This window comes from Chrysemys picta, chromosome 11 (genome assembly GCF_011386835.1).
Source record: "Chrysemys picta bellii isolate R12L10 chromosome 11, ASM1138683v2, whole genome shotgun sequence".
Taxonomy (NCBI): Eukaryota; Metazoa; Chordata; order Testudines; family Emydidae; genus Chrysemys; species Chrysemys picta.
In genome coordinates, this window is record NC_088801.1 from 59,530,494 (window position 1) to 59,555,146 (window position 24,653).

Here is a 24,653-nt window from a genome sequence, read left to right on the forward strand (position 1 = left end):
AGTATGATTTTTTTTGTTTTGTTTTGTTGGTAACAGCCGCAAGATATTCCAGATGGGCACCGTGCTCCCCCTCCGCTGGCGCAGCGCAGTAGCAGTACTCGCAACATGGATACCCAAACACCCGGTGGAGCAGACAGAGGCAGTAACAACAGCAGCCGTTCCCAGTCTGTGTCCCCCACCTCGTTTCTTACTATCTCAAATGAGGGCAGTGAGGAGAGCCCTTGCTCTGCTGATGACCTTCTTGCTGACTCCAGAGATAAAGGTACTACATAAATGGGCTCTACTGTTATGCTGCTCTTACAATTTAAGAAAGAGTTGCACTATTCAGCACTTGGTCTTAGTATTTATTTCATTCTTTAATAACCGGTAGCCACCCATATTCAAATGATGGATTTTCCTCATTCACTGTTCTGCCCCAAGATGTATACTAGGAGAAGGAGTTTTCACCTCCCTTGTACAGTGATGGAAAGTTAACTTTTCTTTTTCTTCTAGGCAACCTTATTTTCCCAATTCCTCCATGTGTGAAGATATTTTGTGTGCATGTGCACTCTTATACACCTATCAGAGTTTGGTAATTGAGAGGGGGAAATTCTGATCAGAAACTGCTGCTTTAGCTAGTTTTTAGAGAATGCAAGGACAATGCATACTATATTTCTCTTTTTTTTTTCCTGTTTGAGACTGTGAGCTCCAACTCTGCAGACCATGAGGTGCATGTTGCCATAGCTGCTACCAAACAAGCCATAAGGGTAACTTACTGCAGGCTTTTTGGGGTGTGTGGGTGTGTGTGCACGCATGTTGTTCTGTTTTTTGTTCTTTCTTTTTTTCTTTTCTTTAAAAAAAGAGACCTGTAAACTTCCTTACAAATATATTTTGGACATATGTAAGTGATGTCTACATGCTATTTGGAGCATAAGGCTGATCGGACATACACTGACGTCAATAAAAAGACTCCTGTTGACTTCAGTGTACGTTGGATCAGACCCATTGTGTGATTATTTAGTTATAGGTTTCCTGTTATCAGAACCCAAAGCTATTGCACATAATGCATAATTATTTTGTGAAACTCATTGTCATGGGATGTTGTGATGGCCAAAATATAACTGGGTTCAGAAAAGAACTAGGTAAGTTTATGGAAGATAAATTCATCAGTGGCTGTTAGCCAAGATGATCAGGGATGTAATGCCATACTTGGCGTGACCCTAAATTTCCAAAATTGCCTGTTCTGTACACTATCCCTGAAGTTCTGGTACCAGCCACTGTCTGAGACAGGATACTGGATTAGATAGACCATTGGTCTGACTCGGTACGGCCATTCTTATGTACTACACACACATTTCTAAAAAATTGCCAGAGCACTTGGATGATTTGTGTTCATAAATGGTGAAGAAAAGACAGCCTATGGACAACAGTGAAAAACACTACCCAAACTCCTCTAAAAGTTTAATAAACCAGTGACTGATAAACATCAAGATGGAAGTAGTATAAATGGAACTTGCCATGGAACCTGTCAGTTTACCGACTTTTTGAAATTAGCCCATTATATAAGGTTACTTTTTGATGGCAACATCATGACAAATATTTTCATAAATTCTGTAGTAGGTTTAGCGACTTATGTTTTGATATGTCTTTATCTGAGACTGAAAATGAATGCTTACAAAAACCTTACTTAAATTAACTCACTGACAAGGGTTTCTGTAGCCCATTCCTTTTTTCTTGTGTTTCATAGACTGAGAATAAAAGCATAGGGTTCCTTTACTTATAAGGAAAATGTCATCTTAACATGGGAATTTGTCTCTGTTCTAGCTATACCTTAAAATAAATCCCAGGAGAACATGCTATTAATAGCCATTTTATCATATCCCATCATATAAAACGTGACCTTTAATGGGAGAATTGCGCATTGTTGAATATTCTGTATGTTTAAACTGCCAATTAGAAAGTAGTGAATGCCTAATAGTAGAAAAACACACTTGCCTGTTACATGCACCCCCTAGCATTCGGTGCATCTTATTTGCTATATTTAATTTTTCTTTGATTACTAGGAACATTTAGATGGTAACAGTAAAAGGATTTTTGTTTAATAAGGGTTCATCTCTTGCTGCTGCTTAGTCTTCACTCGAAGACTCTGTTTGTATCTATCTCTAGGGTAACTAATTGTGATGGCCTAATCAGACAGACCTGCTATATCAGGCCAACATGTGCTATCTCCCATTGATTTTGCAAGATGAATAAAACAGCATACTTGAATTCTTAATAAGCAAAGGTCTCGTTTTTATAAAGATATTACTAGTAATTACAAATTATAAAGCTTACTATCTAGAATATTTTCATAATTTTTTTCCAAAGGTTACTGGATTTTTAATACTGTGCTTATTAATGTATCTTATTACTAGCTAAAGGTTTGCTATCATTGGGCTTATGAATGACATTTTATTTAGTAGAATTGAGTTCTGCTTATAATAAAATAAAAGATAAACCTTTAAAAACAGGGGGAAATTACTTTTTTTTTTTTCTTCCCTTTTATCTGTAAATTACCTGGCAAGAGATTTTGGTGACTAGGTGCTATATAAACATTACACTAACTAAAATTGGATTTCGGGTAAGACATCTTAACAGATATTATTAACCTAAACTTTCAAAAGTGACTAGTGATTTTAGGGTATGTCAATTTTACGTTCCCCAATTTGAAACACCTATAAGGGATCTTGCTTCCCCCCTCCCCCTTTACAGGGAAAGTGCTTTGCATTAGCACTTTTTGAATATCAGACTCCTTTAAAGTGGTCCATGTTGGGCAACCAAAAATTGAGGCACCCCAAATCAAGTCACTTTTAGAGAGTATAGACCTGTTAAAATAGCCACTCTTCCAAAACTCGGCCAATTATACATTATTTTGCTTATTCAGCAACAGGAAGTAGGAGATGCAATGTAGTTCAGTAGATGCTTTATTGGAGCAATCAGAATCCCTGAGTTCTCTTGCTGGCTCCACCATTGACTCATTATGTGATGTTGGGCAAGTCACCTAACCTTTCCTAATCTGTAAAATGGGGCTGCTAACAATTATCCAGCTTTAAAAAACATTTTGAGATCGGCAGATGAAAAATGTGATTAAAGACAGCACAGCCTTGAAAAATCTGTGTCTGTTGGGGACAATTTCCTAGAACTGCTTGACTAAAGGAGGACTGGATGAAAGGCATGAATCCACATGCTCCATTTTCCCTCTTGCTTTTAATTTCCTTAATCTTTTTTTTTTTAATTTTTTGTTGTTTTTGATACGTGCCACAAAAATCTGTCTGTTGGGAATATTGCAGTTAACATATGGCAATCCAAAAGGTGTGTAAATATTTTGGTTTTGTTTTGGATCTATGGTATCTGTTCTGTATGTTGATAATCTAGAATTTGTTTTGTTTGTTATAAAGAAAAAGATTGAAAAAATTGTATAAATAGTGTTAACAAAGAAAAGTGTGATTAAAAAGTTTTAACACAATTCAGCAGCAACCTGTCCTGATTTAAGGTGCATTGCTGATAGACCTCAAATGAGACCTGTCCGGTCATCTTGGCTGGATAGGTTGTGATTAAGATTGAGATGTGCGATTGTAAAATTGGGGTGCTGTGGAACATATGCAGGGGTCTCAAAAGAATATAAAGGAGTTGTGGGAGGGAGGAGGTTGAGAGTTGTGATATATGAAGGAGTCCATCTACAGGTGGAGGAGAAAAATGTTCCAAAGAACATGGGTAACGGGGAATGGGAAAACTCTTGATTTAACTTTGTAATGTTGGTAATGAAGGCAGTTTGGATTTGTTTGTCTTTCTTTTAAAATAAGTGGGTTCATTTAAATATTTTGGTATATTTGAGTAATTTGATATTCTTTTCCCACAGAGAATGGGAACAACTCTCCCTTGCCCAAATATGCTACCTCGCCAAAACCCAACAACAGCTACATGTTCAAGCGTGAACCTCCTGAGGGCTGCGAGAAGGTGAAAGTCTTTGAGGAAAGTTTGTAAGTAGTTCTTCAGTTCATAAGAAATATAACATTTATCATTCAGGCTGATCTGACATCAGTTAATTTAGTTCAGTGTCTGACACAGAAACTGCTCCTCAGTCTCTTAACTATTACTACTACTACTGTTAACATTACTACTTCTACAAGGGCCTCTTTGTAGTCCCATTTGTAGAACATGGTGCTCCTGGCATCGAGCTATGGAATTGTCTTGAAAAGCTGTGTACGTTGGAGGTGGTGCATGAGAGATCATCCTGCCCCATCCCCTTCACTTCCTTTGCTGCGAATGGAATTTGCCTTTGTGTCTGTGGGCTAGTTCTTCCCTTACTCTAGCTGCTTATTCTCTTGTATAGTAGGTTAGTATAGAGTAGCAGGGGATAGTGCTGCATACATTATCTGCCCTTACCAAGGGAGTCTTTGACTCTCATTGGGACCATGTGAGGCCCTTAGCCCTCTAAGGGCTTCAAGAGTTGCTCCCTCTTGCCAGTCATTCATACCGGAGACTGATCTCCATATTCAGTGCCTTTTGTGTCTGATGGAGACCCACTCGATATTCTGGTGTGAGGTTTGCTATGATTTGCACCCCACACTAGAAGGGAGGGACACTTGTGGCTCCAGATTCATATGGCTTCTCAGTGCCTAAAGCCTAATCCTCCAGTGGACCTATCAGTGGTACTGAGACAACCCTCTGTGCTTAAGTCCTCTTACACAGATACCAAGATGTACAGTACTGCTCCAGTCTCAGCACTGCCTTTTTCTGTGGGCTTGAGGTTAGGATTTCCTTGCCCTTCTACTGGTGAGAAACCCTTACCCAGCATTCCTTGGTGCTGCTGGCACTAGCTAAATCAAAAGATACACTAAAGAAATATTTTTCAAATCACCTCATACAAGTACTATAGTGCAATCTCTTAATTGTGAAAGTGCAACTTACAAATATAGAATTATTTTTACATAACTACACTCAAAAATAAAAATATTTAAAAACTTTAGAGCCGACAAGTCCACTCAGTCCTACTTCTTGTTCAGCCAATCGCTAAGACAGACAAGTTTGTTTACATTTACAGGAGATACTGCTGCCTGCTTCTTATTTACAGTGTAATCTGAAAGTGAGAACTGGCATTCGCATGGCACTATTGTAGCCAGAGTTGCAAGGTAATTACGTGCCAGATATACTAAACATTTGTATGCCCCTTCATGCTTCGACCACCAGTCCAGAGGACATGCTTCTGTGCTGATGATGGGTTCTACTCGATAACAATCCAGAGCAGGGCGGACTGATGCACATTCATTTTCATCATGCGAGTCAGATGCCATCAACAGAAGGTTGACTTCTTTTTTTTTTTTTTTTTATTGGTTCGGGTTCTGTAGTTTCCAAATCAGAGTGTTGCTCTTTTAAGACTTCTGATGGCATGTTCCACACCTCGTCCCTCTCGGATTTTTGAAGGCACTTCAGATTCTTGAACTTTGGGTTGAGTGCTGTAGCTATCTTTAGAAATCTTGTACTGGTACCTTCATTAATTGCAGATTTGACAAAATGCAAAGTGTTCTTAAATCGAGCAACACATGCTGGGTCATCATCAGAGACTGCCATAACACAACATATATGGCAGAATGTGGGTTAAACCATGGACAAGGAGACACAATTCTCCCTTAAGGAGTTCAGTCACCAATGTAATTAATGCATTATTTTTTTTAATAAGAGTCATCAGCATGAAAGCATGTCCTCTGGAATGGTGGTCAAAGTATGAAGGGGTTTTATTAATCATGAATTAATTTTTTTAATCAAGTTAATTTGTTTGTAGTTAACTCACACAATTAACTCAAATTAATTGGCAACCCTAATTTAAGGTTTCAGAGTAGCCGCCGTGTTAGTCTGTATCCGCAAAAAGAACAGGAGTACTTGTGGCACCTTAGAGACTAACAAATTTATTAGAGCATAAGCTTTGGTGGACTAAAGCCCACTTCTTCGGATGCATACAGAGTGGAATAAATATTGAGGAGATGTTTATGCTCTCTGTATGTGTGTATATATATCTTCTCAATATTTATTCCACTCTGTATGCATCCGAAGAGGTGGGCTGTAGTCCACGAAAGCTTATGCTCTAATAAATGTGTTAGTCTCTAAGGTGCCACAAGTAACCCTAATTTATACACTCTAAATATATCACTGTAACAGGGTGGCTTGCCCCTTTAAGGGCTAGAGGCCTGGGGCCAGCCAACCCTAATTATAAAATAGGAACACCTGAGTAGGATCAGGTGATTCCCCTACAAGAGCAGCAGGAAGCTGCAGAGAGAGGGAGAGAAACTAAGTAAAGGACAACCAAAGAAAGCTATGGCAGAGACTTCAGAAGAGCTGCTGTGAGCAGGAGTTATACATGTCCTCTACAAGACCCTTGACCAGGGAAAGGTTTGAGCCTGAAAGCCAGAGGGCAAAAGAAGGCTGAGGGCTAGGGAGAGCAGACTCAGGGGAGAAGAGAACCCCGAGGACTAAGATTTTGTGTTTTATGCCATTAAATTAGACCTTGGGAGAAGGGGTGGTATTGTACAAAAAAAGCCTGTGTGGTATTTATTTCAGGAACCTATAGATTCAGAAGGATAAAAAGGAGGAAGGGCTCCTGCAGACCCATGCTGGTCACTGGAGGCGCTACAGGGCGGAGGTTAAATTCCTTCCTGACATTACTTCATTGACTTCAGTGGAGTTACACCAGAAGTGAATTTGGATCACTTTTCTTTTTTACTCTTAGTGTAGTTTCCTTAGCCCTGATTAATTGACACCTAATTATAAAATGCCTTTTCATTAGGTACTTTCCTGTAATTTACAAACGTCGTAGGTCTCAGAAGGAAATGTGCAGAGAGACTGTGCAGCTGCTATTTTTTATTTTCACTGAGAGTTTTAGGAATTGTTTAGATATCAACCCTCGAGTGCTAGCAGTCATAATGTATCTTCCTGTCCTATTGCAAGCCATGGAATGTATGCTGGGAAATTCATATTCTTCAAGTAGATGCAGCTGTGTATTTCACATAAGTATGTGGGTGTGCCCAGCAGTCTGGAGCTGGAGAAATTTGCCTAGCAGTACCCATAGAGGGGCAGGGCTCATGCCTTGTGGTCATGGCCCCTCTCCTGGCTACATGAGGTGGTGCTGCCCCAACCCTCCCTTGGTTCCTTCTTACCACCCATGGCTGGAATCGGAGCTCTGTGTGGTCTCAACCTAACAACCTTTCAACTAATTTAGTTTTTTCTCTTGTTATATATACTTAGTGTTAGTTATAGTAGTTTGTTTCCCTTGGTGATGTTCTCACCGGGTTTTAAACATTTGTCATTCATGTGGGGGAGCGATCCCCTCACATAGTGCTTGCTCTATCTCAGCAAGGCCCACATCAAAGAGTGTTGCTGTTGCATGATTTGCAGGTCATTTAAGAAACGGACTCAAGTGGCTCAGGACTTTGGCCTGAAGCAGCACCTACTAGAACAGGCCATGTGGCCTGCTTCAGTATCCAGGCCCTCCTTGGGCCGGAGATCACCCTCGGACTCCGAGAGTGCAGCTGCTTCACATTCTGGAGCAGGGGCCTCCGATGAGGGAGAGGTCGGTACCAACTGTTTCCACATCAGTGGCATACCAGGCAGCTACAGGCCTCCTCTGCCTTTTGGTCCCGACCTCTCCTTTGGTGCAGGACTTTTCCAGGGCTGCATGAACTATAGCCCCATCAATCGAATGAGCCACTGAACCTTTGGGTCTGTCGTCCTGGAGTGGTACGGGGGACCTAGATACTGATAACCTCCTCTGCACCACTGCAGCTGGTGCACCGCAAATGCTTCCACGGCAGCTTTCACCACCCTCCATGTCAGTACCCTCAGATGCTCCGGTACTGTTTTTCAATTCAGGACTGAGACTGCTTCCGACACCGGCATGATCAGCACCACATCCATCGGCAGCACCGCTTCCTGCCTCATTTTGGGCGATGGACGAGGTCAGACTCACTACTTGCTCCCTCTGGTCTTGCTCTGCCCTTATCACTGGGATCCTGAGGCTCCTCTGCATCTGAATCAGGGTCGTCATCCTCCTGCTCTCCACCACCTGACCAGCATCAGCGGGCTTTGCTGGACCATTACAGGTACCAGGATTGGCGCACGTCTCATGGTTGGGACGGAGGTGCCTGGCCCGGGTGCCTACTGGTCAGCAATGCCTTATCCATGTCTGTGGCCTCCATGGAATCCTCCTTGGTCGTGGAGGTCCCACTTTTCATCTCCTGGAGGGTGAGATCACTGCCCAGGTCTGCAATGGAGACTATCAAACCACTGCAGGCACAGGGACCAGTAGTCCTCCTTCCTGCAGAGCCTCCAGAATTGTCCCAGCTGGGCCCGTCAGCCCTGGAATAGGATCTGGCTTTGCCTCAGTGAAGGGCCTTGTCTTCCTCTCCGGATGATGCTGTGCTGCCTGACTCATCCTTCCCTTCAGTACCGGAGGATTTTAAGGCATACCAAGACCTGTTGCAGCATGTACCTGCTTCCCTCATTATCCAGGTGGAGTTCTTGCAAGAGAAGACTCACAAATTGGTGGACATCCTACAGCTGTCTGCCCTGAGAGTCTCCCTCCCTATCAGTGATGGGCTGCTTGAACCAGCTATGGCTCTCTGGTGCACATCGCCTGTGGCTAAGTGCATGGAAAAGCACTATTTCATTCCTGTGCAGGGATTTGAGGGATTTTGCTCCAATCTGGCACCAAATTCTTTAGTTGTAACTGCAGTGAATGACAGAGCTCGGCAGGGAAGGTTTAAGTCCACCCCCAAGGATAGGGTTTCTAAATGATTGGACCTCATGGCAGGGCTGGCTCCAGGCACCAGACGAGAAAGCACGTGCCTGGGGTGGCACATTGTAAGGGGCGGCATTCCGGCCAATCTTGGGGCAGCCAGCCCAGCCCTGAAGGGGCACGGACCCCGACCCTGGGGGGGCAGGAACTAGTAATCCCCGCTGCTCATCGTGCTGCCGGGCTCCCTGGGATGTGCCACTCCCCGCCGCCTGCATTGGCCTCCGCCTCCCGTGCCACTCTGAGCCCGGCCTGGCCGAGCCACCACCTCCTGCAGCCCCCGGGCACTGGAAGGAGGGAGGGTTCTGCGGCGGCCCGGCGGGCAGCAGAGGCAGGGAGGGAGGGTTCTGTGGCGGGCACCGGAGGGGCGGGCCCCACTGATCCCAGCGCCGTTTGCAGTGTGCCGAGCCCCGCTCCAATGCCAGCCCCACGCGGACGTCGCAGACCCCAGTCAGCGCTGCCTGTGTCAGCCCCCTTGGAGCCTGCCCGGCTGGGAGAGGCACCCCAAGGCCGGAGGGGGGAGCCCCTCTCGCCCGGCTGCAAGTGGGCTGCAGCGCCTGGCTGCCCACCCCCCTGCAAGCCGCTTTGACCGCCCTCCACACGCTCCCTGCGGCTGCTGGGGTTTTTTTTGTGTGTTTGTTTGTTTGTTTGCTTTGGCAGTCTGTCCGCCTTTTTTTTTTTTTTTTTGCCTGGGGCGGCAAAAAAGCTAGAGCCGGCCCTGCCTCATGGGTAGTAAGATTTACACCACCTCTTGCTTACAGATGCAAATTTTTCGAACCAGCAAGCCTTGCTGTCCAAGCACAATTTTGTCAACTGGACAGCTATGTCAAAGTTTGCAGACCAGCTGCCCAAGACCCCTCATGAGAAGAATTTGGGTATTTTTCACTGAGGGCTGCATGGTGGCTAAGACATCCTTTGCAGTCTGCGCTAGACATCACGGATACCTTGGCCAGGGTAATGTCCTCTGTGGTCACCATGAGGAGGTATTCCTGGCTGCAGAATTCAGATATTACCCCAATGTCCAGCAAGCCATTGAGGATTTTCCCTTTGACCAAACGCTGTTCTTGGACAAAACTGACGAAACGCCACACTCCTTCAAGGACTCCAGGGCTACCCTGTGGTCCTCGGTGTACATGCCGGCAGTGCAGAGGCACCACTACCACATTCAGCAGCAGTAGTATTGTCCGCTGTGCATGTTTGGACAGCCTTTCCATCTTCCGAGGTAACAGGACTACCCCAGAAATAGGGACAGATTCCAAAGGAGAAAGTGGGCTGCGGGTTTGGTCAATCCATACGCCCTCCCACTGCACTCTCCAAGGGCCGATTTTGACTCCTTGATCCAAAGCATTGTTCCAGTGGTTGCTTCCACCCTTCTCATCTCCCCAGTTTGAGGACAGGCTGACCTGCTTTCACAATCCTTGGGAGCTCGGCATCAACAAATGTATCAGGTGCATGAGGTTCCAAATGGTCACTCCATCGACTATCCTCCTTGCATTGTCTCAGAACGACTGGTTTGCTGCTCTGGACCTTCAGGATGCCTACTTTCATGTGGCGATTTTGCTGAGCCACAGAAAGTTCCTTTGGTTTGTTGCAGTGGAACACCGCTTTCAGTACTTTCATGTACTTTCTTATTTCTGATTAAAAAAATAATGAACATTTAGCATAGGATAATCTATGGAGATACATTTACTCTTATGTAAATGTTCATAATTTGTGCAAAAAAATACACCCTTGAGGCTTACAGGACTTTTATAACCAACAACAGTGTACAGTAGACGATAACAATGTATGTATAGAGTACAGCAATATTCCTAAGTTAGTTACAGAATGGTGGGAATATTTTAAACAGGTGTAAATCAGTGCCTAAATAGGGTGAGTGTGAATTGGTTTGATTTTATATATACTACCTTGGCTATGATCTCATTAGATCTTATAAACTATGTATAATTACATTCAGCACATGGAGTTTTTCTGTCCAAGAAAAATGTGTTAAAGGAAAAGGAGCAAAAGCCTTATTCAGAGCCCAGTGAAGTCAATGAGTGTCTTTTTCCATTGACTTCAGTAGGCTTTGGATTGGTCCCTTGGTGAGTCAGCGGGTGGCACTTTTCTCTTGAAGGACCAAATTGTTCCTGATAGGCACTGACGGAAGTGGACAGACAATGTGGATATCCATTGCCCCAAGGGAGAGTCCTAAAGGAATTGTCTTAGGGAGACGTGATCCCTCCTTGCGCTCGCTGGTGCGTACACTGGGAGAAGGAGGGACTTACAGGCAACACAGTCCATTACTTGCTCTCCCTGGAGTGTCTGGTTTCTCTTCATGGGCCAGTGCAGAGCCAGTGGGGCAGTGACTGCTCCCCACCCCGTGGGGTGTCTTACCTCCCAGGGAGGACAGAGAGGGAGCAGTCGTTCTGCTGCTTTGAGCACAGGGAGTGGAATTGTGACTGGTCTTTACAGAAAATCTGCAGATGTGTGAGCGAGGCTCTTTGTGTCCTCTACAACCCTACGTACCTACTAGGGGAGTCAGATTTTGGCTCTGAGTTGGCACAGAACTAGTGCATCTGTTTACTGCTAGGGGGACTTGGCTACTGGAGTTTGTCTTTTAGATGAAACAAAACCCTGACCACATGTAATCATTAAAGGTCCTGAGGCACATTTTACAAACTGGTTTAGCTCCCATAAAAATTGCAATTCATGTGACTTTCTGCCCCCCTCTTTTTGTATTTGTAACTTGTAGAATCAGTAAAAATTGTTTTCTATTTCTCTGCAAAGAAAAGAATAGAAAAAATAATTGCTGTTAAGAAAAAATAATTGTTCTTATGATAGGCACCTGTAGATGTAGCTTCCATATTACTCCTGGGGGAATTCTGTGCCAAAAAAATAAAAATTCTGCACACAATATTTTAAAATTCTGCAAATTTTATTTGTCAAGATAACATGTGATCGGTGTCGGCCCACCTACCCGCTAGGGGGCGGTGGGGAGCTACGAGGTCACTGGCCGGCCTGGGTCACGCCTCCGTCAGCGGGGAATTAGCGGCGGGGCGGCTGCCAGCCAGAGTCTGTAGCGCGCCCCTCAGGCAGGGGAGCGCCGGCAAAGGTCAGTAGCGCGCCCCTCAGGCAGGGGAGCGCCGGCAAAGGTCAGTAGCGCGCCCCTCAGGCAGGGGAGCGCCGGCAAAGGTCAGTAGCGCGCCCCTCAGGCAGGGGAGCGCCGGCAAAGGTCAGTAGCGCGCCCCTCAGGCAGGGGAGCGCCGGCTAAGGTCAGTAGCGCGCCCCTCAGGCAGGGGAGCGCCGGCTAAGGTCAGTAGCGCGCCCCTCAGGCAGGGGAGCGCCGGCAATGGTCCCGGCGTGGCTCTGCCGGGTAGGGGAGCGCAGGCCCACCCTACACCACTGCGCTCCAGCCCAGGACCCTGACAGTGGCAGAACGAGGGTCCCACCACTGGGTCAGCGGGGTCGTCCCGCTACATAGACTCACCACTGTGCAGCTCTGTCCCTGGGCTACTTCCTACCCGATTGCTCGCCCGAATCCCTCTGGTCCCGTGAGTGCGTCGGGGTAGTCCGCTGCTGGCAGCTCCGGCTCCCCCTCAGGCTCAGGCTCCTCCAGCTCCTCTGGGTACTCGGCTGCTGGCAGCTCCCGCTCCCCCTCCGGCTCCTCCAGTTCCTCTGGGTACTCGGCAGCAGGCAGTCCTGGCAGCCCCAGTCCGTCCTCCAGGTGAGGTTTCCACAGGTCCAGGGCCTCCCCTGGTGTGGCAGCAGGCTCTGAAGGGAGCAGCCTGCGGTCTGCGTCTGCCTCCCTCCCTGGTGCTGCCCTAACTGAGCTAAGGGCCCCGCCCTTTATACTTCCTGTTCCACCCCTCCCCTTCCGGGGGGTGGAGCAAGCTTGGGCTGGCCCCGCCCACTCAGGCTGAGGGAAAGGCACTTTACCCTCAGGGTCGGAGGGAAGCCACCCTGGCTCCCTACATAACACTACATAATCATGCCAGTTTCAATTATTTTGGTAATTTATTTCAAAATATCTGTCAGCAAGTATGTCTGTAACAATGCAGAGACACACACAAAAATTCCCCCCAGGAGTAGAGAGTTAAAGAAACCCCTATGATAACCCAGTTCTTGTTTCTCTTCCCCCTCCACCTCCCAGATCCCAGCTGGGGGGGGCCCGCCCGCCCAGCCAATACACCTGAACCCCCTACCCCTCAGAGCCCAGCCACAGCTCCCCGCCTTGCCCCGACACCTGCACCTCCCCCCCCCCCGAGCCCAGCCACGGCCCCCCCCTTGCCCTGACACCCGCCCCCAGAGCCCACCCGCAGGACCCCCCCAGACCCCCACCCGCTGAGAGCCCAGAGATGTAGAGGGAGAAACAGCCTGATGCTCGGTCCCAGACTTCTGTGGCGTTTCCTGCTCACCGCCATCTCCTTCCCTCAGGGCATACTGGGAACTGCAGCTGCCAGGAACTCTCTAGCTTAGTCTGCCACAGCAGTGTCTTCTAGGTGTGAGCTGGGCCCAGCGGCCCTTAGTTGTGGCTAGTAGCACTGCAGCCCATTTCTGTGGGGGAAAGGAAATTCTGCACGCACAACATTAATTTCTGCAACAATTTGCATTGTTCAGCGGTGGAGAATTCCCCCAGGAGTACCATATGGAGGCATCTTTTAGGAAAGTTTGAATCCCCTAAAAATTAGGTTTAATTGAAAATGCTGGAATAAACTTGTAACTTTGCCATAAGGTCTGACTACTGGTTAAAACTATTTAAGATGTAGGAACACACATAATACATTGTAAGAGTAATATTGAAATAGTGTTGCTTTTTATTTTCAACTTGAAGAGGAGGGAAGGTCTTTAGGGACTGAGCATATTATCTCCTCAGAATTCTAATCTCTGAGGAGAATTCAGTTATCGGTTAGTTCAAAAACTATGTAGCTTTTCAAGGGGCTCCAACTCAAAAAGAAATTAGACTTGGAGAATGAAAGACTACAGATTTCAAAATACTGAACTGAGGATTACATCCAGGCTTTTTACTCTGTTACCAAGTGCAGGTCTAATAGGTGGGTGACCGTTCCTAAAGAGAAATGCTTCAAATGTCTCAGATGAAAGCATTAACGTAAATGTTTGACTTTCAGAGATACTGAACATCCATAGTTTCCACTAAAGTCAATGGGAGCTGTGAATGCTTAGCATTCTGAAAATTGGGCCAAATGGTACATAATACCCATTTCAGAAAATAGAACACAAAGTGACACTCATTTTAGAAAGTCTTCCTCCTTGTCTTCTGTGATGCTGATACATTAGGCCAGCTTTTGTCAAAGAAAAAATATAATGACAAGTTGTGGAAGTCTTCCTAAAAAGGTCAAATTAATACCTCAGTGCTGTGATATGCAGTGAATCACATCGTTGCCAGGCTTAATTCCCAGACTTTCTCAGCCAAGAAAGGTTATCTCCATTGGTTGCCTATCACCTCATCCTTTACTTAAAATATAATTTGTGGTTTTTAAACGTCTGGCTTGTAAATTGACTAATTGGCCATCTACGAATTGCCAACCCAAAAGTACACATAGGCTTAATTTGTAATTATGCGATTGGTCCTATTAACTTGAAGTTAAGATGGGATGTAAATCTTTACAGGGTTGGGTTTTTGGTTTGTAGTTTTGAGGAGCGAATGAGTATATAATAATAGTTGAAGCAGTAACGCAAGGTGTCTAGTTACACAGCTAAACCGCATGCCGCTGTTGTGCCACAGTATGAGGCACAATGTAAAAAATAGAGTGCCTGCAATCACTAGGCCAAGGGTTCTCAAACTGGGGGTCGTGACCCCTCAGGGGGTCGTGAGGTTATTACATGAGGGGTTGCGAGCTGTCAGCCTCCACCCCAAACCCCACTTCACCTCCAGCATTTGTAATGGTGTTAAATATTAAAAAAATATATATAGTAGGGCAGAGAAAAGAGATCTCTCTAGGGAGAAAAATCACCATCCCTAGAGACAGATGTATGATCTAGGGATGGTTAGTCTAAATGTGAGTATCAGGCAGCGTCATTGCCTTAAGAGGCAGAAAAGGGTAGGTGACAGTAAATAACTTGGTGATGAATTTGGTACACTAATGTATTAGTTCTGCTCTGAAAAATGAATTCGTAAAAATAGCATAATTGAGTCCATGTTTGTCAGTGATTTCCAGATCGTATTTGCTCATGTACAGGTATAAAAATGTGTTTAATGGCCAGCCCTGCAAACTCAGCATGGGATCTGAAAGTTAAGCTCCGTTTTTCTATGTTGTGCAGCATGACCACCAATGAAGACTCAACAGACTAAATTCTATCCTCAGTTACCCCTGTTCTATCCACTGATGTTTCAAAGGGTAACTGAGGGTAGGATCTGGCCCTGTGTTTTTGGGAGTTAGATTGGTATTTTCAAAAGAGTCTACGTGAGTTAGGAGCATGAGTCCTACTCTCTTTAATTTTGACTTGTGCTCCTGTCACTTAGATGCTTTTGAAAAATGCCACCACTAGTTAACAGCTCTGCCTTAGGATGCAAGAGCCAGAATAGAATCCAGCTCGTTCTGTTAACTCTGCAGTGCTATCCAGAGTAAGAAGTAGTAAAAACTTGTGTGTGTCACTTAACCACAACTTCTTAGTCAAGTAATTTTGACAGTCATTTTCCAGTATAGAAGTAAAGTACTTCAAAGTCCCTGATCTGAACCTGTGTTAGACAAAAGAATAGCTTAGGTCATAGGAGCATTGTGACAGAAATATGTACAGGAATCAATAATAATTCACCCTCTGAGAGATAGGGCATTGTACATATCAGTCGTCGTCGTCGTCATCATAATTTTTCCTGCACTATCAGTTGCATGATATCTTGTTATGCGGATGATACCAAACTGGGAGGGATTGCAACTTCTTTGGAGGACAGGGTCATAATTCAAAATGATCTGGACAAATTGGAGAAATGGGCTGAGGTAAACAGGATGAAGTTTAACAAAGACAAATGCAAAGTGCTCCACTTACGAAGGAAAATGTTTTTTAGTTGTAGTTACATTAAGTGAGGAGTTACTGTATATTGAAAGTTGTTCAAATTGCAGTGGACGGACTTAATATTTTTCCAGGATTCTGCTCCACGTAGGACACTTAATATATATTGTATAAAGTATATTGTAGTGCAGTGTAGGCTGCATATGGTCTCCAAATTATATAGATTTCAGAGTAACAGCCGTGTTAGTCTGTATCCGCAAAAAGAATTATATAGAGTTATACAGAAAGGAGGATTTAAAGCTTTAAACACTCCTGATTCTGAAATGGTATGCTGTTGAAGCTCTGACATGACACTACATGCAGAAATCATCAATCCAGAATCCACCTTTCAAATTATGACCTTTACCCTTTTTAAGATGACCAGCAAATAAAATTAGTTATATAATGAATATCTTTAATAGAAAAAGGTGTATTCTGCACATAATATAGGACCATATTGTACCCTCCTGCAGTCAAACCCATAGAAGGATGACTGGGGTTCCAGAAAACTTCAAAATTCACCTTAATTTCCTTCTAGCACTACCCTCAGTTGCAGAAGGAGGAGAGTTTAGACGAGGCAGAGGGTTTGAATTCCCAAACCCAGAGTTCAGGGGAATTCTGCTATCAGCTTTGCGCATCATAGAGCTCCTCTGAGGAAGGCTGGCCCCCTGTGGTATTATCTTCCACCAACAACATTTTCACCCAACAGCATGGCTCCCTCAGGGACTGTACTCCCATTGGACATCTTCCTTTATGGGTGTGTACTAGAAGCCAGGGAGAAGCTGTCCTGTAAGAAAAATATATCCTAATGTGTGTATTTAACAATACCATGATTTTGTAAAATCTAAATTGGACTTAGTTTGCATCATATGCATAGGCACAACCTGACAGGGATAAAAGGGACATAGTTCCCCTCCACCTGCACACACACATTTTCCTTCCTCTCAGTGCTTGTCTGTGCACGTGCGTACACAGCGCTGCTGATACACTGTAGGGGAAACAAAAATGAAAATTCTTTTCCCCTTCATGCTATAGACCTCTCCCAGCTGCTGCTTTTCTCCTTTCACCACAACCATGCCACACCCTGTGCCAGCCGAGTCCTGGTGAACACAAGTGTTGACAAATGAGGCATCAGGTAAAACTGTGTTTGGTCTTTTCTCCTTGCTGGTGATGCTGTTATGCAGCTACCACCTCCCTTCCTCCTCACTGTATCCACATTGGAATAAAGAAATAGTATTCTGGAAGGGAAACAAGGATGAGAATTGGGGAAACATCAGGAAGGGTAGCAGTGGGAGTGGAAATGGATATGTTTATAGTAAAAGAGGCTATTCCTCTGCATACTCTTCAACAAGCTCCTAAATGTGTGTGGGTGGGTTGTTTTATTTTGTTTTTTGGGGTTTTTTTTTGCAGTTATACCTTGGTTCCTTGTATCAGTTACAAACTTTTGTTCCAAATGTGGTTTTGCTTTGGAAAGGCATCATGTAAAATGGGCACTTTCTTAATCAGTACCACTTCTCCGTGTATGTCAGAGTCCTATTCGCTAACTTTAGTGTAAAAAATATAAGCTTTGACTACTTTTTACTCCTACTTTAAACCAACACAGCCTAAGGAGGAGTAAATTGTGCTCTGTTTTGGTTTCTACATCAGCAGGAATTAACTTGTTTGGGGGCTGTATTTTACTTTCCATTACAAATGTGTAACATTTGCAGATGACCTGGGTTGCAGAGGCTCAGTTGGGTTGAATTGAGCTGACTTTTGTTGGTAGAATCTATAATAACAGTGATGCAAAAATCAGAACGCAGCTTAATTTTCATTTCAGTACCTAGGGCTGGCAGTTAGGGAGAAAAAAAAAAAGTCTCTCTCTAAATAAGGCAGAGTCTGAGAAACAACACATGGGAACCCACAATGTCTTCTGAACAGAATTACTTTTCAGAGTAGAACCACACTTAAAAAGCCTGATGTAATCTAGAGCAGACTTCCATAGTTATACCATAGTGTATCTTGGGAAGCAGGAGACAGTAGGTCTGCAAGGTGTGACGTAAGTGTTTGTTTGATCTTCAGTTCTTCTCCAAGTCGCAAATACTGTCAGTTATGTGATGAATGCTCTTACTCTTGCTGTATGGGCATGCTGCAAATCATTCTAAATATGTTGATTTTTTTGTCATAGTATGTACAGGTCACCTTTTAAAGATAGTCTATGCTTTTCTGCCAGAGAGTGAATCTGATTTTTCTGTGTTGAATTTAAACCATTTTGTTTTGTGTTTTATTTGCAGGCCAAAGCCATTGCATGAAATTCCAGCCTTCTACTGTCCTGACAAGAACAAAGTGAATTTCATTCCTAAAAGTGGCTCTGCTTTCTGCCTTGTCAGTATTCTCAAACCACTTCTTCCCACACCGGATCTTACGCTCAAAGGCACTACTCATAGCCTGACTGTCTCCTCTGGCATGACACCTAATTTGCTACAGCCCATTGCCATGGCCTCCCTGTCTGCAAACACTGAGCAAGACCGGATCTCTCGTGGAACAAGTACAGTAATACCACAGACCTCTATACTCCAGCAATCAGGACATATCGAAGAAGCTGAGTGATGAGTCTCCATTGTGCAGGCATTGTTCTGGAGAGACTGCTAGGAAGACCTTGTTTAAACTAGTTGTGACTGGTCACACCTGTTTGTTCATTTTAAGAGCTCATGACATTGTCATAGTCATATTCTCCTGATCTCCATGACTATATTGGTAGCATGCTGAGAAATCTAGGAGGAAGCAGTGCCGTACTCTACTTGTGAAGACTCGCGTTCAATTTCTCGCCTGCTTTTTTTTTTTTTTTTCCCCAAGCTCTGATAAGACAAAGACTGTTACTAATTCTTTGCCATTGGAAGGATCAGTTATTGTGATGCTTTGTGTCCTTTAGACTTTTTCAACAACAACAAACATTTTGAGAGACAGCTGATGCCAGCAACCACTGTAACTTGCAGAGAGAGAGGTAACCATATGGCACTGCAAGACCCATCTTTTGTATGAAAATGAATATTTTATAACAAGTTTGCATTTTCTGATACAGAGCAGGATGTTCAAAAGACACTTTCATAGCCACTGTTTTCTCTTCTTTGGGTGGTACGTTTTTCTCAGCTGTTTTCCAGCTGCTGGGACCAAAGGATTGTTGAAATACTTTAGCAGTCTCCGTCATGTGACCTTGTTCAATGGTCCCTACTCCCAACAAAAGCAAATAAATTAATGCATACAAAATGTAAAACAAAAGGAAAGAAAAAACAATATTAGTATGTTATGTGCATTTGGTTTTGATATCAGAGGTTTGTGCTTTGGTAAACCACATTGTTCTTGAACGGCTACTCCCTAGATAGAATTCCTGTGTACATTTAATTACATGGGCAGAAAATAGCATTTTAGAGCACTTGTCCCAGTAGCGTAATCACTTTTCCCTAGAACTTTTGTTTGGGTTAAAAAATGTCTCTTCCCTGCCTCCACCCAAACAAACAAACAAACAAAAACAAAACCTGCCACTTGGCTCTTGAGAGATCTCTTGGTTACTTGTGTAATTCAGTCTGAATCATGCATCAGTTTTTGGCACAAAATTCACTCTGTTGTGGCTGATCACTGTACTATAGACCCTAGCCACATGATACTGAAATGGCTATGCATGATTCCTCATCCTTGTCATAATGCTGTTTTGTGGGTGTGTTGAGGGTAGTAGTTTGTTAGGCATGGTATTTGTTACACAGCAGTCAACAGCAACAGATATGTTCTCCCTTTTTGACTAGCAACATTGTCGAGTGTGTCAGAGAGAGGATATGTTGATGCCTGGTTCTGGTTTGCAGCTGTTACCAGTTTCCTTTATGCCTCTGTGGTTCTTTGACAGTTGAAATAAAAAATGAAAACGGGGAGGGATGTTCAAAGAGAGCTTGTTCAGGGACTGCAGTGAGATTTCTCCCAGAGTACTGAAATGCACTTCTTGTCTTTAGATAAATATCACAGTCCAAACATCTGCAACTGCTTTAATACCAAAGTATCTTCAGGTTACAAAAATCAGTTGACAGAATCCCTGTTTTGGGGAGGTGGCTTCAGTCATTTCAAAGTAGGTGTTTCAATGTATAGTCTCTGGGTCTGAATAGTCACCCACTGCATATGTGCAGCTCTCATTGACTTACATACCAACAACTCCCATGGATCAGCTGCATAATCACACACCTGTTTGTAATTACATCTTTTTAAGAACCATATCGCAAATGTAATCGTTTTGTTCTTTGTGTAACACACTGAGAATTTGGTTGCAGACACGTGAGCCAGGAAAAATACTCGTGTGTCTTAGCAGCTAATAGTTTCTATGTACTTATGATGCACATTGGGTAGTTCCTATAAATCCCACATAATAACATATAGCAATAAATCTACTAAAAGAATAACTGTAAAATGCACCAGCCTACATAAGTGCTGCATTTATGGTATAATGAGCACCCTTTTTAAAGTTCCCTAATAACCAAATTTCAACACTTAGTCCATTGTGGTTATTTATAGGGTTATTAGATCTGTTAAATTAATTAACAAATTGAGGACCAAATCCTACTCACTTTACTCATTCCCATTGAAATCAGTGGGATTACTCATGTGAGTAAGAGCACTTGGTCATGAATGAACATATTTGGTGCACACCAATAAAGTTGGGGGAGGGGAGAGTTTGATAAGATAGTAGTGGTTAGTACATCCAAGCTACATTATAAAAGATTACCATTTTAGGAATAATGGGACATTACTAGTAAATTCTATGGACACCTAAGAGAGGTCTCCTTTCTAAAACATTTAAAAATCATGGTAGCTTATTTAGACAGCGTTAGGGTTTGGACAAAATCTGATATTTTTGGCTTTGTGGAAGATGGAAATACTTAGGCAAGGGGACTTTTTGTATGGCATCCAAACTAATTTCTACTTCTTTCATAGTAACAGGTAAAGTGCTTCTGCCATTAATGCCAAACAGCATGGTGCTTATCAGGAGATCTTAACTGGATAGTTAAGTACCAAAGGGCTAAAGTCAGCATATAATAAAACTTTTAGTCTGGGGTTATTAACCGTCCTCCGTCCAAATGCATTCTAATGTCTTTGTTCAACATAGTGAATATTTTAAAATAGGAAATGGGATCTCCTATCTTAGATGTTTCGGTAGTACCAATCATTGTAATAGTTGAACATTACCCCCTCATTTAGTTAGTTCACATAGAAGTGCATTAGGAGACAATGTACTATATAAAATAGTGGGCTACTCCACTAGGAACCAAATGTAAATTCTAGTTTTTTTTATAAAAGTTGAAAAACCCCAAAACTGAATTAGAGGTTTTTTAATGTTAAATTTTTTTGAACATGCCACAGCAATGACTCATATTAAGGTGGTAAGATGGCTTCTATTTGAAGATCAACTTCTGCAAAAAAAAATTCTTTAGCCTTACATTTTTCATGCTCTTTCTTGTTCCAGAACAGAGGTATTTGGTAAAGTTTTATAGGTCTTTTTAAAGACATGGATCTTAGAATAGTGTATGGGTTTTTAACTTCTTGAAAATGGGGGGTGTTGGTGTTCCATACATCTCTCAAATATGGTCTGACATAAAGACTTCAAATTAGTTGTGACATACCTATCCCCAGTGAAAACTAGTGCACAAGACTGGCTACCTTTTTGAATTCTCTAATTCTTAATTATTTAGTCAAAAATTGTCCAGTGACCATTTACATGGATTCACAACTTGATGCACCTAGGACTTGTTTTTCTGAGGTGTTGAGTACTCCCAACTACAGTTCAAAGCAGTGGGTGGTTCAGTGCTTACCATCGCTGAAAATCAGGCCCTTAGTATCCTAAACTGGACATCCCAAATGTGAGGCATCCAAAGTTAGTGAACACTTGTTGGCCTTATTTTCTACCAACATTAAAAACAGCCCAATGTCTGTGGAGTTCATAAGCTCTGTAGAGTATAAAAGGCCTGTGCCATTGTAGTAGTAGTAATATAGCTCTAGGTTGGCAGTTGCAACTATTAAAATATTTTTCTTCCTTCTTTACTCAAGACACAGGATAATAGGATCTTATTAAACTTTCATTTGCTTCTGCTGCTTATTCCTCACCTGATGCCATAATCCCATGTGTGACATCACAGTTTAATGGGATATAGAGAAAAAAGAATGACATGTCAGGAGTATTAACTTTCAAGAAAAATCCTGTTTTCATCCATGTGACCCCAGTAAAGAAGAAAGGATGGAAAATACAGAAAATATTGAAGCAAAACTTGCTAACTTTTTAAGATTTCCATAAAACCAACATGTTTCAAAGTAGTAGCAATGTTAGTCTGTATCAGCAAAAACAACGAGGAGAACTTGTGGCACCTTAGAGACTAACAAATTTATTTGTACATAAGTTTTCGTGGGCTACAGCCTACTTCATCAGATGCATGGAGTGAAAAATACAGTTGGAAGATATCTATAACAGTACATGAAAAAATGTACTTTTCATGTACTGTTATAGATATCTTCCGACCGTATTTTCTACTCTATGCATCTGATGAAGTGGGTTTTAGCCCACAAAAGCGCATGCCCAAATACATTTGTTACTCTCTCAGGTGCCACAAGGACTCCTCGTTCTTTTTGATAAAGCCAACAGCAGTTCTTCAAGGATATTTACTCTCGAGGCTACTCTTTTAGTTTACTTTAAATTATGGTTTACGGATCTCAAAACATTGAAATTATTGGAGAGTACTGTGGAAGTTGATCCTATTGGGGAAAATAGGAGCCTGTATCGATAGGCACTTACATATCCCTCATCCTTGTAGTATTTGGGGAAGTTAAAATATGATGAACATTATGCACCTGTTAACAAACACATGAAAAACCATAGTCCGGGTGAGTTTTAGGCCTACGGCAGGGACAGCATTTCTCAATGCTTATGCACCAATTTATCACTTTTAATTCCTATTCCCAATGGGTTAAAGTTGCCAAGAAAGCTTTTCAAGCAAGGAGTTATGAGAAATTAATAAATAAATAAATGTTGGTAATGAGGGGGAAAATTAACAACTAGGGACATCCATTAGCTTTTCCTATTGGTGTCATCGGTGGCAAATAAATGGTAATGCAAAAGTCCCTTACAAGAGTACCCTATTTTTTTTTTCCTTCACCACCATCTCTGAAATAATGTGGTGTGACTTCCACACATCAGTTCACTGCCAGTGGTATCAAAAAGGTTTTACCCTTTCTGATTTATTTTCTCTCTTGCTGAAGACCAGTCATCTTTTCCACAAAAACCTTAGGGGAAAAATCTGATCTGGTAAACTGCATGGAAATAAAATGTGTAATGTGTAGTTGCAAAGACCAATATTTGGGTACCCACAGGTATTTTGATCCACCTCTGTCTCTTAATGCACATATTAGTCTTGTTTGGGGACTTTTTCCTCTATTTTTCTAGATTGATGTGAGACTTATGTCTGCTAGAAATTTCTTCTTGAAAAAACGTTCAGACTTGTCCTACCCACCCAGAATTTATTCACACATTTTCAATAAATATCTCCAAAACAGGGCTTGTGTGTTGTTTCCATTTATTCTTTGTTTTTATTTAATTATTGCCCTCACAATAAACAATGAATGACCAAAAATAAAGGGCCTGGCCATAGGCACCCAAAATGATTGTTGCTAGAGGACCAGGGCCTTTTCATCCAGTCCTGAAGTCAAGGGACCCTTCACACCTATTGTACTCAACAGGAGTTGAGAGCTCTCAGGACCAAAGCTGTTTTTCTCTGATAAAGCTCAAGTTAGTAAAGAGATCATCCATCGTAATGGATGAAAAAGCACAATGTAAGAGATAAATATCATTACTGTTAAAGAGCTTTTATGAGATTATGGTGTCAGTTTTCAAAACTGGGTACATAGGCACCTAAAATCAGAGCACTTACTTTAAAAATGCAGGGTCCCGCAGCTCCCATTGATTTAGATGGGATGTGGGGGTGCTTAGCTCCTCCGAAAATCAAACTGCTGTTATGTAGGTTCCTGTATATTTCAGAATTTAATTTCGAGACACTTTTTTTGCAAATGTTGGTTTGTGTGTATAGTTACAGGGAAAGAATATTAACCATATTTCATCCTGTTACTGCTTTCTTGGATTCGTTTTGTCTTTTGCACATAGTTTTGTGAACTTCAACTTTGCTAAAGGATTGATGTTGGGAAAGCAGCAGCTCTTGTAGGGCTGGGCTGGGCTATTTGTCTGAATTGCAGAAAGGTAATCAAAAATTGCAGTCAACCTTTCAAATCAGATCTCCATAGGAAATGTATCCTGCAAGCATTCACAGCTTCAAAAATAACCTGTTAGTCACTTCTTCCAATCTGAATCCTCAGTATATTGATAATTAAACAAAAATATAATTTTGATTTTACACTTTGTGAACTGCTTGCTTTTTATTAAATTCTGTAATTTGGGAGGCTATCGGTAAGAAGATATCCAAAAGTGCCCTTCAATTTTATTTTCGGTTAGCTGTCATTTCCTTCCTCTGTTACAGTGATAATTTGTGGAGATGCTCATATATATTGTACTGATACAGTAGAACACCAGAGTTACGAACTAACCAGTCAACCACAGGCCTCATTTGGAACTGGAAGTACGCAATGAGACAGTAGCAGAGACCAAAAAAGCAAATACAATACAGTACTGTGTTAAACGTAAACTACTAAAAAAATAAAGGGAGAGTGACATTTTTCTTCTGCATAGTAATGTTTAAAAGCTGTATTAAGTCAATGTTTAGTTCTAAACTTTTGAAAGAACAACCGTGACATTTTGTTCAAATATTTCAGAGTTACAAACAACCTTCAATCCTGAGGTGTTTGT

At 42.7% G+C, this 24,653-nt stretch overlaps 1 protein-coding gene across 1 annotated transcript in view; it reads left to right on the top strand.

Annotated features, from left to right (window-relative positions):
* The window catches only part of FAM117B (family with sequence similarity 117 member B), an 85,903-nt gene extending 62,548 nt beyond the window's left edge, over positions 1–23,355 (top strand). Inside the window, exons 6-8 of the mRNA XM_008166883.4 lie at positions 37–262; positions 3,878–3,998; positions 18,067–23,355. Coding sequence (XP_008165105.3) covers positions 37–262; positions 3,878–3,998; positions 18,067–18,382 — 663 coding nt within the window. The 3' untranslated portion in view covers positions 18,383–23,355. The remainder of the gene's footprint in view (positions 1–36; positions 263–3,877; positions 3,999–18,066) is intronic.
* Positions 23,356–24,653: the final 1,298 nt, after the last annotated feature.